The sequence below is a fragment of the Mya arenaria genome, chromosome 4, assembly GCF_026914265.1.
Source record: "Mya arenaria isolate MELC-2E11 chromosome 4, ASM2691426v1".
In the NCBI taxonomy this organism is placed as follows: domain Eukaryota; kingdom Metazoa; phylum Mollusca; class Bivalvia; order Myida; family Myidae; genus Mya; species Mya arenaria.
The window spans coordinates 23,262,660-23,281,950 of NC_069125.1; the positions used below are offsets into that span (position 1 = coordinate 23,262,660).

At 32.8% G+C, this 19,291-nt stretch overlaps 1 protein-coding gene across 5 annotated transcripts in view; it reads left to right on the forward strand.

The window, feature by feature from the left end:
• Nucleotides 1–19,029, forward strand: part of LOC128229844 (MOB kinase activator 2-like) — a 44,825-nt gene extending 25,796 nt beyond the window's left edge. For 4 of the 5 annotated variants that reach the window (XM_052941694.1, XM_052941691.1, XM_052941692.1 and 1 more), the window contains 4 exons: nucleotides 3,076–3,242; nucleotides 5,180–5,276; nucleotides 8,986–9,110; nucleotides 11,579–19,029. In XM_052941694.1, the coding sequence (XP_052797654.1) occupies nucleotides 3,076–3,242; nucleotides 5,180–5,276; nucleotides 8,986–9,110; nucleotides 11,579–11,871 (682 nt within the window). In that variant the 3' untranslated portion in view covers nucleotides 11,872–19,029. Of the gene's footprint in view, nucleotides 1–1,750; nucleotides 1,966–3,075; nucleotides 3,243–5,179; nucleotides 5,277–8,985; nucleotides 9,111–11,578 lie in introns of those variants that run through there. The other variant, XM_052941695.1, reaches the window with a different exon arrangement.
• The last annotated feature ends 262 nt before the right edge of the window (nucleotides 19,030–19,291 follow it).

Here is a 19,291-nt window from a genome sequence, read left to right on the forward strand (position 1 = left end):
GCACCTCGGGTAAAGTGCGAACAAACAACAATACGGTATTACCATCGCAATAGTTTGTTCTATTGATGTTTTTCTAATGACAGACAGCAGGTGTTTTTCACACCTTCCCACATTTGAAAAGATTTGATAGTGACAATAATGCTACTTTGCGTTATGCACATTCCTTTATTAATTTTTTAAAACAGTAACAATTACAACAAAATGTTTTGTAAAATATCGAAACATTAAAATCATGAACAACGATTAATTGATATTTACCTCCCTTCCCGATTTTCCGTTGCCGTTATTACTCAATCCAGTTCAGATGCTGACTCACATCGAGTTTTTGTGAGTAGCGTCCCATTTGTAAAAAAGTAAACACTCGTGTTTGTTTTCAATTTATTTCTCAATAAATCATTTTAAAGTAAACATTCAATATATTTCTGCGTGTGTTAACTTGCGTGATTTTACCTATGTCAGTTGTTCTCTTCGGTGACGCAGTACAGATACTTACTATTACTGCGTTCTTCCCCGGTCCGATATTTTCGACCTGAAATGGACTTGGAAAAAAACCGGATGAAATTCTAATAGCATAGAAAGGACGCAGGCAATTTTTAAGACGATAATTGAGGGGTAAAAAAGTGCGTCCTATGCATGATATAATATGGTACGCTAAAATTTGCTCTTTCCAAGACAAAAAATAAAAAAGTTGTAAAAATGGTAAATCTGTGAGAGTGCAGCTTTAAGTTAGGAAATGACTTAGAAGTTTTATGAATACCGCCCCAGGTTACTAATAAAACAATGGAAAGTACAGGGACAAGCCCACAAGCCTAAAATTATAGCAACATCCTCGTAAAATGCATATTGTTGAAGGCCAATCAAACATCAGACAAGAAACAGACAACACTGCAGACAACAACACAGACAACAAAGCATTACACAACAGTAACTTTTTCATACCCTAAGACCCTTGCCAAGTTGAACAGCTGCATTTCGTTCAGGTAACTTGTAATACCGATTTCATCAAATGATGTGGCATTTATCAACTGTTGTTTTTAATACAAGTTTTGCAGTTATATTGTAAATAAATCTACTTAAGCTGAAATTAAAGGAAGCATTAATGGAGACTAGACAATAAAAGCATATCTTTCTGAACACTCTTCAAGGTTCATATTTAGGAATTGATGGACATCTGTGGTTTTTCGCAATAAAATTAATGTAGATCTCCTTGCTAGTGACCTATAGGTGAATCACTGTTTCCTATCGTTACAATCATGTTTGCTTCAAATAGGCATAAAATCTAATTACATTTTTGGTCTGTTATTTACTCCCCGAAAATGGGTCATAATCTCCAAGGAGTTTGCTTTATGCTGCTGTTTAAATGTTATCCAGGGTAGCTTTTAACAGATCACTCAGTTTTCAAGAGATCAAGTAAAACTATATTTGGTACCACGCACACAATATTTTCGGTTCAACATCAAACACATAAAATAATGTGTAACCATGAAGAAAGTTAGCTTCTATAACACATTAGCTATAAATGATAACGAGAATCAGAAATATAGCTTCTGGTCTTAATTTAAATATTTTTATAGGCAAATCTTTTGTTGAATGACTGAATTTAACACACGGCTCAGATTGTTTTTAAAGATATAGCCATGGTTTAGAGCATAAACAGGTTTTATGAAAACATAGAAGACGAATAATCAGTTTTTGTAATTTAGCCAAGTATTGGTGACATAGGCCTTTGTGTTTGTTCAAAGTGTCTTGTTCCTCTTTGAATTCGTGGATTCATGCACATTTTTGTGAACCCAAATTTGACAAAATTGAAGTGGGGTTTTAAGTTAACATCTCCCTGTTCTGTTGCCATTTGCATCGTAGACCCTGGATGTAATTTGGAATATATATATACATACTGCTGGAATTGGAATATATATACAAAGCGGTTAAAATCAGCAGTGAGCTTGCCATGAAGAAATCAAAATGGTGCGATATTGATACATACCATCAGGCGATATTTATATTTAAATATGATATAAGCAAAATCTTTCAAGGATATAAAACACATTGCAAGCTTTATAACTTTGAATGAAGAAAAGCGATTTTCCTTTCATCTTTTAAATTAGTGTGAAAATGTTTTTGTGTAACATGAAATTGGAAGTTATGTGTTTGGTTTTTATATACACAAAAACTAAGCTTTGTAACCCTCGTTGTGTTCAAATATAGATATTGTGTTAATGGTTTAAGATATTAAAGAAGTGATCCAAAGCAGAAAGTCTTTTTGAATCTCAATGACTGGTCGGGTGATTAAATAAAAGTCTTGGTCATGTGCCCATAAGTGGAAGAAAAACGACTGTGAATTGTGTTAGTAATGCATATCAATAATTCTTATTTGGTATGATTCATAGCAGTGATTTAAAATAGGTTGCCACAAATCATTTGTATGAAGTGTACTTTATGTTTATTTAATCAGATGGTTCCATTGTTACTAAGGGTTTCCAGACAGTCAAAGTTTAAGGCCATGTAATATAGGGATATGTTATGGGAGGGATAAAATACATGTCCTCAAGTAGTTTTGTTGTCATGAACAACAGCAGAAATTACTCATTTTGTATGAAGTGTTCTTTTAATATATTAATTTAAACACAATGGTTCCAGAAGGTATCCAGACAGTTCAACTTAAAGGCCATGTAATATAGTTACAGGATGGATTGAATCCATTTCCTTGAGTAGTTTTGTTGTCATCAAAAACAGCAGAAATTAGTCAGCAATAAATCCAGTAATACTACTTTAATTAGATATGATGTTAGAAATTAACAAACATTTTGTAACTTCATAGAAATGTCTGAGAATTACAAGACTGAATGTTTCTCTCAAATTTTAAAGTTTGCTGTTGTTTTATGGTGTGTTTGTTTGTTCATCAATTAAAAAGATGTACTTGTTTGTAACAATAACAACAATTATTATTGTAAAAATCAAGTAAATATACAATACTTAAAATGTGTCAATTATTCATGTTGGCCCTAAGGATTTAATGACAATCAAATCAAATCTAAATAATGTAATAAAAAAAATGTTTTATTTGATATATTTAAGGAAGGGACGTCGGAAGGACAAAGACTCTCCAACTCCACCCCTACAGGACGAATATCGACAGTACCTCGAGGAAGAGTTTGTCCAACACCGCATTACGAACACCGATTTTTATCGTCTAGTCACCCTACCTGCTTGCCTTGACCTTAACGAGTGGCTGGCTACACATGGTGAGAAAATGGATAATAATAATAAACATTTTTTTACCATATTATTTTGTCCATGAGTCTGAAAGCTATATTATTTTATTTACGAACACACCTTATTTGCAATCGCTTCACAAAATAGTGTAATACAGCAGCCTAATTGAGAGCATTAATTGCAATGTGCTTTGAATAGGGATCAAATCCACAACCCTTTAAACTAGAGACTGGTAATATTTTGTTATGTAATATGTAAAATCTTAATGATTAAAAAGGTGGAACGAGAAAAGCCAATGAGCCCTTCAAAGTCATTAAGATTTTACACAGTTGCAATATCTTCTGACTTAAATTATGACATGTTTTCTGCAGGCCAGGAACCAAATCACGATGTCATGTTTGTTATGGAAGTGCAGTTCTTAATTAATGATTTAGCCTGAAGCTTAATAGAAGGCCCATAGGCATTTTCATTGGATTGAAATATAGGTTATATAATCTAAAAAGCTAAGCCTTTTAAAATAAGTAATTATCAGTAATGTAGTTTTAAATTATACAGTTTTGCTTGAGCCTACTATTTCAAAACAAAAACTGTCCACCTGCTCACATTGTGATATTATAATCAGACCAAAATGATAAACATTATTGCAAGTAAAAACCTGCTCTTTGTGTAAAGCAAATATAACACAGGGAGGCCTGCTGTTATGCAAAATGTCTTGGCATCTTAATACACATATCAAATGAAGAAGAATAGGATCACCTTGCAGGGCATTCAAGTGAAGGTTAATAAGACATTCAGAGACGCAGACTTCATTCAGTATAATGTTATTACATATATCAACTTTCATCTATTCTGCTGAAATTTGTAATTTTATGTCTTTTAAAAGAAAAATATCTATAAACTTAATTGACCTCCCTGAAATATTGTTACAGTCCGGAGGGATTGCTATAGCCATGAAGTATTGTTATAGACATGAAATATTGTTATAGCCATGAAATATTGTTATAGCCATGAAGTATTGTTATAGCGATGAAGTATTGTTATAGCCATGAAGTATTGTTATAGCCATGAAGTATTGTTATAGCCACGAAGTATTGGTATAGCCATGAAGTATTGGTATAGCCATGAAGTATTGTTATAGCCATGAAGTATTGTTATAGCCACGAAGTATTGTTATAGCCACGAAGTATTGTTATAGCCATGAAGTATTGGTATAGCCCTGAAGTATTGTTATAGCCATGAAGTATTCTTATAGCCCTGAAGTATTGTTATAGCCATGAAGTATTGTTATAGCCATGAAGTATTGGTATAGCCCTGAAGTATTGGTATAGCCATGAAGTATTGGTATAGCCATGAAGTATTGTTATAGCCATGAAATATTGGTATAGCCCTGAAGTATTGTTATATCCATGAAGTATTTTTTTAGCCCTGAAGTATTGGTATAGCCATGAAGTATTTTTTTAGCCCTGAAGTATTGGTATAGCCCTGAAGTATTGTTATAGCCATGAAGTATTGGTATAGCCATGAAGTATTGTTATAGCCATGAAGTATTGGTATAGCCTTGAAGTATTGTTATAGCCATGAAGTATTGGTATAGCCCTGAAGTATTGTTATAGCCATGAAGTATTTTTTTAGCCCTGAAGTATTGGTATTGTTAAAGCCCTGAATTATTTGTATTGTTATAGCCCTGAATTATTTGTATTGTTATAGCCATGAAATATTGTTATAGCCATGATGTATTGTTATAGCTCTAAGTATTGGTATTTTATAGCCCTGAAGTATTGTTATAACGTCCCACAGTTTTATCCTCATTTCAACAGAACAGTTAATAAATATGTGAAGAAATACTTATTTAGAAACAGAACTTTGCCTTCTTAATAGGTTTCTCCTTTCATAATTATGGAGGTCAACGGAGGAAAACAGGTGAGTGTTGGCATAGTGGTGCTCATGTTTGTTTTTTCAATTTCAGCGGTCTCGTTTTTCAACCACGTGAATCTGATGTATGGTGTGATATCGGAGTTCTGCACGAGTGAAACATGCACGACTATGACAGGCCCAGGCAATGTGTAAGTAAGGAGAACTCCTTTTAAGATGTGTACAGAGTGATGCTGAAAAAGCTAGTGTTTGATTTTGAGATTTCAACTTTAATATCAGTTACAGTATTCCTAAATATTGGAGTGAAAAATGCTGTCATGGATGGTGTATTCTTAATTACTTGAAGGCATCCCTGTTTAAAATCTAAAACCAGGTTTCAAGAAAAATAGCAGTTCTTTTCACCAGTTTTCGTGAATCCTGTGATGGTCAGCTAGTATCTAATGCTAGCTGCGGGATTACAAGTATGCGTGGCAGTTGTTTACTTTCTGTTGTGTTTGCTTTTGCTGTACAGTTAATGTACGCCCAACTGTGCATCAATATCTTCAATTCCCGAGGTAGAGATTTACTAGACAAAAATACATTAACTTCTTAAATGACGTCTGCAGCTTTTAATAATGCTAAATAGAAAAACTAAATGTTGTCCACATTCTAGGCTTGAAAGTTGATGCAAACTATAATGTGATTGTTATTGTTAGGCAACCTGAGTTTTATTAGTTTTGAGATTTTATGTCTTTATAGACATGTTAAAATTGGAAAATACAGATTTTATGTCTTTATAGACATGTTAAAATTGGAAAATACAGATTTTATGTCTTTGTAGACATGTTAAAATTGGAAAATACAGATTTTATGTTTGTGAGAACACACGCTTTAATGTATCAGATATATAAAGGGTGTGCATTTTAACAGCATTTGAACCAATTAAAGGATTTTGCTTATTTCATTTCAAGCAATATTACTTATATCCTGAGTGAAATGTGATTAAATGATAAAGTTCATGGCTAGGGGAACAATCTTTAAATTACTCTGTGATGTAAATATTATGGTAATTTTATATCGCGTGATTTCTCGAACCACTTTTAACCACTTATGGTAGTCATTACTATTTTGATAGTGCTTTTATCATATAATGGTTTCTATTTACTGCTTACTAAGACATATATGCAGAAAGGTTTTTAACTTTTAAACTTATGGTCAACAAATGGATGTTTTATATTGAAACAAAACATTGGACACGATTTCTTTCAATGTTCTTGTTAATGAAATGAGCTTTAAGCCATTGGTAAACAAAAAAACGTCTTAGGAAAAGAGTTGATATCAACAATTCTGAATTTGGCTCGGAAGATTGTAACAAGTGGTTTTTTTATCACATTCAAATTTTATAAAACGCCAATGTTGGGCTATATTTGATAACAGCCATGCTTGCAAACTTCCTCTTTTTTAATGATAAACTTTTTTATTTGGTAGACATTTTTTTCCTGTTTTGAATGTTTTGAAGTGTCTAGTATACAAAATCAGTAACTGCAACAGTTCACAATCGAAACCTGAAAAGTTAAACATCAGATAACACTTGCAATAGTATCCTGTTTCATCGCTTCATTGAACAACTCAACTTCCTGCTTGTCATTACACTAACGGAAAGTGTTGTAACATATGTGGACTTGTTACCATACACTTGCTCACCACTAACCTACACTTGCTTAACATTAACTTTATGCTCAACATTAACTTACACTCCTACATTTACGTACACACCTTCAACATTCTAGACTTGCTCAACATTAACTTACACTTGCTCAACTTTAACTTACACTTGATCAACACCGACTTACACTTGCTCAACATTAACTTTAGTACACTTGCTCAACACGATCTTGCATTTGCTCAACATTATCTTATTCTTTCTCAACAATAACATACACTCCTTCAACATTATCTTACACTTGCCCAACATTAACTTAAACTTGCTCAACATTAACTTAAACTTGCTCAGCATTAAATTTTACTTGCTTAACATTAACTTACACTTGCTCAACACTATATTACACTCCTACATTTACGTACACACCTTCAACATTCTACACTTGCGCAACACTAAAGCATCTTATGGAACAACTTGCAAACAATAAAGTGAACTTCTTTTTGCCTAATATGTGTTGTACAATTATATTTGAGAACCATAATTTTTGAATGTTTCTTCTATCAAAATACTATTTGTGACTACAATCTTGATAGAAAGTTTCAAGCTTCTTTATTTATCTGAAGATGTTTAACCTTTTGAGTTTTTGTAACAATGCTGTTTAAGCATCTTCCAAATGTAAATGTTGCATTGTCATTTCAACCTGTTGAACTAGCCCCACCATTCTGAAGGAGTCTAAAGGTTCATTTCCCACCATATAAAGATGGTGATACGGCAGTTATCTTGGGACATAACAAGGTCTAGATCCTGGTCACGGTTATTCTGGTACAAAGGCCCTTAGAGATATTTGTTTTATCACAAGTTTTATAACTGATGTACATTAAAATTATAACTGATGTACATTAAAATTTTAAGCTTACTCTCTCTTTACATAATAAAGTTGTTTGCAACTTAATTTGAAAGGAATTGATGTATTTCAGTTTTAAATGTATTGGAAAAAAACATACTTGAAAGCCATTATCTGGTACCTGGGTAAATCATGTCAAGGATGTTTTAAAATCATGTCAAGGATGTTTTATGTAGGCCTTGGCTCTGTGTATTTGCTTGTTATGCACCAGTCAATTGTAACCACGGCCCCCCCAGGTCCGGGGGTATACCGTGGATAACCGGGGAAAAGGGCCGTGTTTTTACTTTCCAGGTGGCCCCGCAGGGCCGGGTGACCGTGGTGGTTTTGTCATAGCGCCAAATTAAGCTGAGATTGGGCCTTATATAGAGTCTCTGGGGTGCGGAGGCATTTGGCTGGGGTTTAACCATCAGTTCGTCCCCGCAGGGCGGGGATTTTACCCGGGGTTGGCTGGACCGAAAGTCAAAGTCCTGGCTATTCCCCGGACCTGGGGGGCCGTGGTTACAAATGACTGGTGCATTAATGGACTTTAATTAAGTGATACAAAATTATGGGTCAATTTTCAATATTTATTAGCAGGTTTCCAAACAAGTTACAAGATTACTCTTACTACCAGGTGCAGGAGTGCTTTGGCACACAATTCTGCTTTTAAATTTACATTCATGCTTGGCTTAATTTGGTTTCATTAAATCACCTCTCATGTTTAGTCAAGTGAATTATCAGATATTGATAACTTATATTGAATCATAAATTATGATTTACTTGTGTATACCAGTCAGAATGGCTGGAATCATGTTGATCATATAAAGTTGAATGACATTTATTGTTATCAAAGTTGTCCTAAATAATCGGACAGTTATGTAAATAAAAGTAAAATTTATGGTAAACAAGTCTAAATGTGGCTTGAACTTACAAACTTTAAACAAAGGGCGTCTTTGTTGATATTTAAGGTAATAAATTTAGTCAAACTGTCAATGTTAGTCTGTTAGTTCCATTTCCTGTGGTAGTGGCAAAAACATTTTCACTTCTTTTTGTCTCATGTTTATCTTAACTCTGTTTCTATGTCACAAAAAAATCAACAAGATGCTAAGAAAAAAATCAAAAAAAATAATCATCATTTCCTCATCTTTATGTTCATTTTTAAAACCTAGCTCAAGTTGAATTGACACAAATGTGTAACATTAACCTGAACTGCATAATGCATAACATAGAATGGTATTTAATCAAAGTTTTGTTTTGGGCCTGTTGGCTGATGTGTAATCAAAGTTATGAAACTTAAACTTAATTGTGGTTTAATTTGATTAAATTATTCATTTACAGGAAACATAAAATTCATATTAAATATATTTATTTTCAGGCAATTTTGTTGGACAGACGAAAAAGGGAAGAGTCGGAAGGAGTCGGCCAAGCAATATATCGACTTCGTCACACTCTTCATAGAGAAGACAATCTCAGATGAAACCGTTTTTCCCACCAAATTTGGTATGATTTTTAGCACAAGTTTACTCTAATATATAGTTACACATGTTTCTAATAAGTGATCTAGTCTTTCTCTTTGATCAAATATTGTTGTTAGGATTTTATGCACCTTTAACACTGGTTAAAGGCTGCTACCTTATGTGTATATTTTGAATGTCTGTTCCCCAAACAATATTAGTGCATGTATATTTATCATCTTAAAACACCGAAATGCCATCAAGCATCTTAATTCCATCTTTAAACACTGAAATGCCACCAAGAGGTACCTAAATGATACCATTGAGCACTGAAATGCCACCATCAAGCGCCGAAATCCCACCAAGCAAGTATTAGACTCTCTCAAATTCTGACTCTCATAAAGTTCTACTACGTTCGACTTAAAGTCAGTTGCAAAACTTGGGCTATGTCACAATTAACATCTTCCTTGTATTATCACATTGGACCTAGTATTAATGCCAGGCAATATCATCATGGACATTTCTTTTAAACCATGGAAGAGGGTCCCTGAAAGTTTATCTAGCTAACATCTGTAACGAAATCAACATATTGAATTCGGCTATGGTTAGATATAACTTGCATTGTATTTCTGTCGTCAAGAGGTTTTTAATGAAGTAATAAATAAATTAATAAATACACTTTAATACATGAAAAATTTAATTAAATGCATTAGCAAATGATCAAGATTTGGCACAAATTCTCTGACCTGTCAAAATATGACATAAACTGATTTGGTCGTGAATTATTCACTCATGCATGTTTGTCTAGACAGTTTTTATACTAGCTTGGGCTTTAATATTGTAATACAATTTTTGTCTCTCAGAGATATATGCAGCCCTGTCCTGTATGGAATGTATAATGTTTACAGTAGCTCTTTTGAACAACAGCAAATGCTTAAAACTTTTGGCAATTTATCAACATAATGGTGGCATTTTTTTTGTTAACATATGAAATGAATCATTCAATATGACACATTAAAACATACAAGTTCATCGGATTTGTTGATCAATAGATTGGAAATTAAACTGAATTGCTATCCAGTTAGCAGACGTAAACAGGTTGTTTTTAATTTTACAAACCTATAAATAGTAGAATGTAGTCAAGTGCGCAGTTCTTGCTCATTGACATTATTATGGTATTGGTAATTTACACATTAAATTGACAGTAGTTTCAAATGAACTTGGTGTCTTACTTCTTTTGAGCAGTTTATGTTAAATTAAATAGCAAATGATTGTTTATCTGATGAGACATCCAGTTCTTTAAAACAAGGACATATGTATTTTAGTTGGTTACACCAGATATGCCATATATTGACATTGTATACTGTATGATCAGACTAAACATCAGCTCATGTTCGGGAATTGGAATTGTTTACTGCTGATATGATGATAAATTATTGTTTATAGTTTTTATTAGGTCAATGTGAAACTTAGTACAGAGTGATTGGATCATCAATAAACTATTTTTTAAACCAGCTATCTGTAATATTTTTTAGATTTTTTTGCACATTTTATCATAACTTTATATGGTGATTGTAACTGGATATAAGGTTTTCTCAGATAATCATCAGACCATTAGTACAAAAATCTGGAGGTAGATATTCTGTTTATAAAGTCCAATAAATAATTGATATTTTCTATTAATAGCATTGATTCACTTAGAAACTGGAATCATCTAGCAAAGTGTCAGTCAATACCAGTTACTAAACCTCGGTGGTTGGCGATAATGTCTTTGTACATCCAAATGCTAAGCCTAGTCTTTGTGGTATATTACTGGTATTTTAAGTCTTATTTTTATAATGCTTTTTGCGTGGTCATAATCACCTTCAAATTGGTCATGTCAATGTGGTGATTTCAAACAATGGTAATAAACATGTGTCATTTGTTTTTGAAATAACAAATGGCAAACTCCAGGACATGGTACCTTAATAACTTTAGTGCATATAAAATTGATCTATATATTTCTGATAAGATATTTGCTATGATATTTTTGTCAACTTGACAGAATTGGTTAAATGTTGATATTTGACATCTAAGAGATAAAGATAATTTCTGCCAAACGAATGTCACAATACAAACCATAAAGGCAATAACATGTCCATTGTTTTAAACGGCAATAAATAATTCTGTCAAAACCCAACAATTATATTTTTTTAATTCATTGTTTACTTGTATCCTACAAATAATTATCAATAGATTATGCAAATTAATCTTTGTCTCTCAAAAATCAGAATATTTTATCACTGTTATGCAGTTTTCAGTCATAAACAGCAATTTATACTTATAGTAGGTGTTCTATTATTCATAGTTTCCTTGATTTTGTTTGCCCCACTTATGATGTTGCTTTCTTGTGGATTTAATGCCTTTAAGTTAAAATATATTCAGCTGTATTAGTGACTTTTGGCTTCAATATTACAATCTCTGTCTGGATCTACATCTGCGTTATAGAAGTTATCATCTTACTGTCTATTTCAGGTCATCCGTTTCCATCTACCTTCGAGGCAACGGTGAAGAAAATACACAAGTACCTTCTACAGGTGATAGCCCACATATACCACTCACATTACAAAGAACTGCTCATGCTGGGGCTGAACGGACACATGAACAGCCTGTTTACACATTTCATGGTTTTTAATATAAGATTTGACTTGTTAGAAGAGAAAGACTACGAGATGTTAAACGAACTGTTGAAAGCGTTGATGAAGCTACTTCCTGATCCAAACCAAAATGAGGGCGCGGATGTTCCACAGCAAATGACACGCACCTAGCGGACCTCTGCTTGTATAACCCCGTATGCATACGTGCCATGCACAATTCTTCTGCACATTGAGAACCCCTTCTGTGTGTTGTACCTTGTTTGAAAGACATGACACTTAATTGGCACGGTTTAAAGTGATATAACTTACAGAATCTATGGACAAAAAAAATTCACTCAGGTGTTATGACTTCTGTTAATAGAACATGATGATTGGTTACTATTCTATTGTCACAGGAAACTCAGATGATTGGTGAATATTTACTGTCACGTGATAGAAAACTATAGGCCACATGACACATTTAAAATAGCAGGGGAAGTTCCTTTGCAAGAGAGTATGTTGGAAAGACAAATTGTCTTAGTGAAAAAAAAATCTCAGCAAACTTTACAGCAATTTTTGTTATGACCAAATAACATTTATGTTATGTTTGTGCTATGTTATCTATGGTAACCACAGATACTGAAAACAAATATTGATTGTACACGAAACTAATTCTTTAAGAAAAGTTAACTTAGGAAAACTTTTTATGAATTTAGCAAACATTGAAAAATTTAACACGCATAATTATTGAGATTGATTTAATGCTTGAAATTTTATCAGTTGCATAAAATATAGGCTTATTTGGCTGTATTTTTTGTTGGAAAAACTTCCATGAAATTTCATGAAATAATTAAGTTGGAAATGCAGTAGGAAGCATTACGTTGTGAGAATTGTTCCCGGAAAGACTGAATGTTACCTTTACTTCCTACAAGATTAGTTAATGATGATCTTTAAATGTTGTCTGCATTTTGTGATCAACTAATGTAGCAATGTTTTCCAGCCATATTGATCACTGTTCAACATGGGAATACTACCTCTCATTACTAAATGTCATGAAAGCTAGGGTAGGTAGCACACCTTGGCTTTTACAGGAATGAAGAGGTTTCTGAGGTAATCTGAAATTGGGTTAATCATGATGCCCCTCCCCCCCCCCATATCTGTGGTTACCATAGAGTTAGATTGTTTGCAAGGATGTTGTGCCATGTTTGAAGAAAAAGGTTTTTGTACAGGCTGATTTTTCTTTCGCCCTGTAATATGTGTCAAGTCATATCCAAATGTTATAGATGTTCTTAGACTGATGTCAAGTCCAAATGTTTAAGATGTATTTACTTTTTTTAGTGTACTTAAAAGCTGTTAATTTAAAACTTACAGCATGGAATTTTTCAATTTGCCCTTTTTGAAAACAGGGAGAATATAAAGATTAATTCCTAGAATAAGGAGAGCTATTCTTCTCATCCTGGTGTTGCTTTCATTAAGATTTTAGTCAATATCTTTGCAAAAACTTGATGTATTGCATTAGAACTAGTTTTAGACAAGTGTTCGGAGCCATCCAACCTGCATGATGAATCGAGTTAGATAAATCTGTTTTGCATATAATGAAAAGTATGGCCCTCTAATATTCAACTTAGAAATTTGTTAAGGTTTTACATAGTATTTTGCATGGTAGCACACAGAAGTCAATATCTCAGCAACTTCTTGATTGAAACTTTATACAAGTATTGGGAACCATCACATTTTACCTCAAGTTAGATCCTTATATTTTGCAAAGAATTAAATTATGGCCCTTTATTATTCAACATCGGAACTCAGGTTAGGATTTTGCAATGGAAGTGGGCATAAGTCAATTTCTGAGCACTGAAATGATTACAAAATGTTTAAGATTTAAAAATTACAAAAATCCTCGCATGCATCATTTTTATCTAATTTTACAGTGATCCCTGCAGGTTTCACCAAAATTTCAGAATCTATAAACACAAAAGTGGCAGAAAAGTCGAGCATGCTGTTTCTGTGATAGCGCTCTTGTTCTTAAACTTTATGTGTTCAATTTAAACAGCAAGTTTGTATAAAAGATAAATAAAATGCTCTGAAAAAACTGGACATACAATTTTCTTCAAATATGGTGTTAGATAACTTATGTTGAAAAAATTAACTGTGATGTCACTATGTATTGATTATTATGTGTTAATGTTCATATTTGCTTAACATGCATAAGTTTGTTTAATAAGAGCATGGGATCTCTAGTCATTGTTTCATGAGCCTGATTAACTTACTCAAAATGGATTCTATATCTTACTGTGAACTATTTGTTAATAATAAGTAAAAACAACTCCAAATGCACTGGCCCACCAATAGTGGAATTTCAACAAAAATGAAGAACTGTTTCAAAGTAACTGGTTTTCAAACTATGCTTTACAATGTCACTGATATTCTTGTGTGTTTTTTTATTATTACTTATTTTTTGATTCCCAATTTTGTTATGGAGAACTTATTTCCATACTTAAATCATTACGTATTAGTTGCTTGGTAATGAACAAGTGTAGTATGGTAAAATATTTAAACTTAGCTGATAACTTTGTGGGATTAGTGCAAGACAGTTGTAACTCAATATAGAAATAGATGTTACAACAGTCTTGCACTAAGCTCTTAACTTCAACATTTATGTACAAACAGCAATAACTTTGTCATTTTGTTGCATTTGGTGATTTTTTGCTGTTTTGGTTGCAAATTTTACGAGTGTTAAGATTTTAGCAACAATATATCATGAATTTGGTCTCATGTTGATAGTTCATATCATACTAAGATTATTGGTGATGTTGACAATGACTTCCCTAATTCTATAACAAATATCTAATGTGAAAATACTGCTCTCTTTTTTCAAAATTTGTCAAATGATGGAAATATTTTCATGAGTTTGTTCATAATGATGACACAGTTGCTCAGTGTTGCATAATGCTACAACCATAAACTGTAAATAATGATAACAGCTCCTGCAAAACTGTCATTACTGAAATCCTTGCAGTGCTGAATTTTGAGATCTAATGACAGAAACAGAAGAAGAAAAATTTCAAATACTTCAATTGTTTATAGTATAATTTGAATAAGCTTAGAAAATTCAGTATATTGCATAGGTCTGATTTTGTTTAAGAAAGATTCAATTCTCTTACATGTATGTTGTTATAAAGAATTGTAAAGTGTATGCAAGTTGTTTAAGAGAAGTGAATCTGGGATGAAAATTGTTAATACAATTTTATGGATTTTGATTCTCTATTTCATTTTCTTAAGAGTAAATGGCATCTGCATTATTGTCAGACCTTGCTTGAAATTCTTTGTTTGCTATGTGAAAGTAGAACATGACCAGTTGATGTGCAATAGTCATTATAATCCATAGAGAAAAAAATGGTGGAGGGCTTTGTGTAGAGAATACTTTTGCATGGTTAACAATGACAATGTTTGAGGAAAATCTGTTTGAAAATACTCAAGACATTACCAGTAGGCCAGTAGTTCTCGGAAACTTTAAGAGGTTTTCTGATAAAGTATCCTTATTTTAAAAGATATATGATATTCCAATGTTTTATAACAAACTTCAGCTCTTCTTCTGTTGAAATAATGCAAAATCAAGTGTAATTGAACAATTTAAGTCCATTCTCATAGGCTCCGAATGTGGTGCTCAAAAGGGGTCAAATTTTAGTTCGACAGAAGTATTTTAGTTCGACAGAAGTAGTTCTCGGACACTCCCTTAAATGATCAACAAAACAGGGAAACATGCCCTGAAGTGATTTTTTTTATATAATATATTTAAAAGTGGAATTTTCAAACCAGTAGGTAATATATATCTTATTATTTTTCATTAAAAACTAATCTAATTGTACATATATACATAGACCATGAAGCTCATAAAAATGAAATAAATGGTATCTGTTTTAGCACATGTGTCATGTAAACGCTTGACTATTTTCGTAAATGCAGAATGTCGTCTGCGTCAAAAAAGGAAGTATACCGAACTAATAGTTTAACCTAACTGTTGCCCGTTTTTTAAGTTGTGCTTTTTGCGCATGTGCACTAAAATTGTGATTCCCAGCAGAGGTAAAATGAGATTTTGTAAACAACTGGAAACTTTTGGAATTTAACGTCTAATGAAAAGAGTTGGTACCTGCTGAAACATTTTTTAAACACCTGATTGATTTAAATCAGGTGCTTGATATGTAACTTTCAAAATGAGGCGAAAATCGCGAGTGTCCAAGAACTACTAGTTTCCGAGAACTACTCGCCTACTGGTATGGATTACTGGCAGCCAGAGCATTAGATAGAAAAAACAAACAACAAATAGTTCCACAAGATGCATTTCCTGCAACGGCCAGAAAGTCTATTTTGAGACAAAAAAGGGTGTGAATGTAATTAGGCCGTTTAAAATAAATAAATATTATATTTGACTATTATCATAAAGATTTTTTTATCATATATTGTTTAATTTATGTCACTTTGTATTAGTGTTGCAATATGGTATTTACTGATTTTGCTTATCCATGGTGACATGCTGTTTTCCATTTTGTTTTTTAATAATGTCATTTTGTTGAGTGTATAATAATACATGACTATAGATTTAGTCTCATACATGAAGCTGTCACTTCATAAGAACATTGCTTGTTACATAGTTGCCCCTTAGTTGTGTAAGGAATTTTCATTCTTAATAGAATGTTGTTTAGAAATGACATGTATTTCCTACGTTTGAATGCAAATGTTCCACTTTTTCTGATTTTAGAAATTACTTCTGGTAAAGTTGTATTGTTGTTTTTCCTCATTTAATTTTCCACTCCACTGAATTATTTATTATCTTCATTTAGTGTTGACGCTCATGTCTCAGCCAATGGTATCACCAGAAGGATTCTGATTTAATCAGTAAGAAAGCTTCTGGCAAAAAAGACCGCCAAAGTTCCATTTAGTCATTGAGTAGTTATATCAAGTGGGTTATTAGGTGATTCACACATGAGCTGGCTTCCATGGAAACATTTTCCCAAACACTTAGGTGTTTAAAGTTTATTTTTGCCTTACTAAGCAATGACTTTGGCAGCCTGTTTTTTAAAAAGAACTTTTACTTGAATTACAATTCTGTTGGATGACAGAAAGCAATCTTTTCATAAACAATTAATCTATAGATGTTTTATTGTTATATCCTATACATGTCTCTTTCTGTTATAAAATGCCTTTTCCTGTAAACGAGAGAATGTATTATATAAAAGGTCATGAATATTAAAACGTGTTATGTTAACCATGTAAATTGAAGAACTACTGTACTCGGTATCTTTGGCAATATTGTTTCTAGTGGAGTTGCATGAAGGCGTTCATACATGAATGTTAATGATAAATCTTTAAATGTGAAATCATCCACAGAAAGAAGAAAAAAAGTGAAACTTGGTGCTTTATTTTATAGATTTATTTAATGACTGTGCTATATTAATTACTTGACCATGGCTTGTACAGTATGCAAACTGGCTTACAAATTGTGTGCAAGAGAAAAAATGGTTGTTTTTTGCTTTTGTTGAAGTTTTCTTTTCTGTTCTCTGTAATGCTTGCGGAGGTATTTAAAATACTGTTTTGATTGCAATAGAAAGATAATAATAAAACAAATATGGAGCAGAACAAAGTCCTAGTAGTGTGTTAATAACATCTAATTGTTCCGTTAACTGGCAATAGTAAGGAATAATAATATGAAGTTACGTACACAAAATACAGTTTTTAGCTCTACTGGCCAAAGGCCAGAAGAGCTTATGCGATGGTAATGTGTACGTAGTATGTGCATCCGTGCGTTCGTGCGTCTGTAAACAATTGCTTGTGAACACGATACAGTCTTCAGTTTTGATCGTATTTTAATGAAACTTGTACAGTATCTAGATATCCATTAGAGCTCGGTTCCTTTCGAAAACCAGCCAGTTCCGCCCATGAATGCCTAGATTATAGGCCATGAAAGTTTTAAAGAAATGCTTTCTATTTTTAGCCAGGTCTGCATGAGCGAATTCTATTTTTAGCCAAGTTTACATGTACATGTAAATTCAAGTCTAGAGTTAAGGGAGACAATTTGCAAGTCTAGGATTTTGAGAGACAATTTGCTTTTTGCTTCTGCAGTTGATTTTGTGAATTACTCTGCCTTGTTCTTGTTGAAAGTCCAAAGGCCATTTTTTAGCTTTAAGTTCTGTAGTTTGTGCATTCATCTTAACAAAATTGGTTGTGAATGTATGTTAAGTTATGCACCTGGTGTCATTACTGGCCACACCCAGGGTTCACAGGTTTGGTAAACATAAATCTGGAAAGGTTTGAAAATCTTTTTGTGTGTTGTGCATCCATCTCAGCACAATTGATTGTGAATGTTTGTTCAAATTGATCAATGTTGTCCTAGGATGCCCTTGACTTTGACCTTTTGACCAACTTTTTTTAACTTTTAAAAGTACAGAAATTTTTACTATGAGTACAGTTTTGAAAGCATTTTTTTTTTGTCAGATGACTTTTACTTGGCACATATTAAAATAGTTCATGCAACTAATCTGCTTACAATACTTTCTGGGCTCAGATGTTGAACGTGCTACGTTTTCAGGTAACCCAAATACAAAACATAAACTATATGTCTGTTGCCTTTTACCCATACATACATGCTGTGGATTGATATGACCACAAAAGCCATGCCAGTAGAGCATAGGGCCTTTTGGGCCTCTTGTTATGATTTTGTAGTTCTCTGACACAAAGAGTGCATTCTTTTAGCCAAAAACTATTTAAAATATATGTATATGTATTGTATTCCTTACTGGTATATAATCTTGCATTGTTTGTTTTGTTATTGTTATGATGTAAACAAGTTGATGTAATACACTGTTTAAAATGTTTATTGGCTGTCTAATTCATTTTCTATTCTCCATTTCTGATGAGCAGATAATTATGGGATTCAAGTCCAAATTCAGCTTGGAGTAAACATTCATATGAGAAAAAAAAAATCAGTACAAATGAATTATACATAGATTTGATGAAAACAAATTCAAACATAGATCTCCATCCGAGTACTTGTAATGTCTTCAAGAACCTTTTGGCTTTTTTTAATCATGTTACTCTTTCTTTGCAAATTAAACATCAGAGACTGGTTTGCAGCTTGATGCCAGAAGGCACTGACACCTTCAATAATGTAATGCTGCTTGGGAAATTTATGACACATTTATTGTGAGTAAAGAACATGTATTAGGTGGCCATTTTTGTCACATATCCATGGTAAATGTTACCTTTGTTCTATGTTAGAAGGAAACTCTGTATCATGAAGACTGAGGTCAAGATGTTTGCCAACAAAAACGAATAAAATGTAATAAACATGAAGTTTATTGAAGCTATATTTACCCGTTCAGTCATTGAACTCTGCACCTGTCCCATAACTGGTTTGCAATTTGATATTTGTGATCTGAATTTTAGGACAATTATTTAAACTGTGAACAAAGTGTTCTGTTATTGGTACAGTCATTATTGGGTACGGTGATCTTATATACAACGTTACCAAAACATGGCAAGGCCAGATAGGACAAATGTGAGTGTGATGTTAGGTGAACAACCTTTTTGATATAAAATTTATATTCAATGTTCT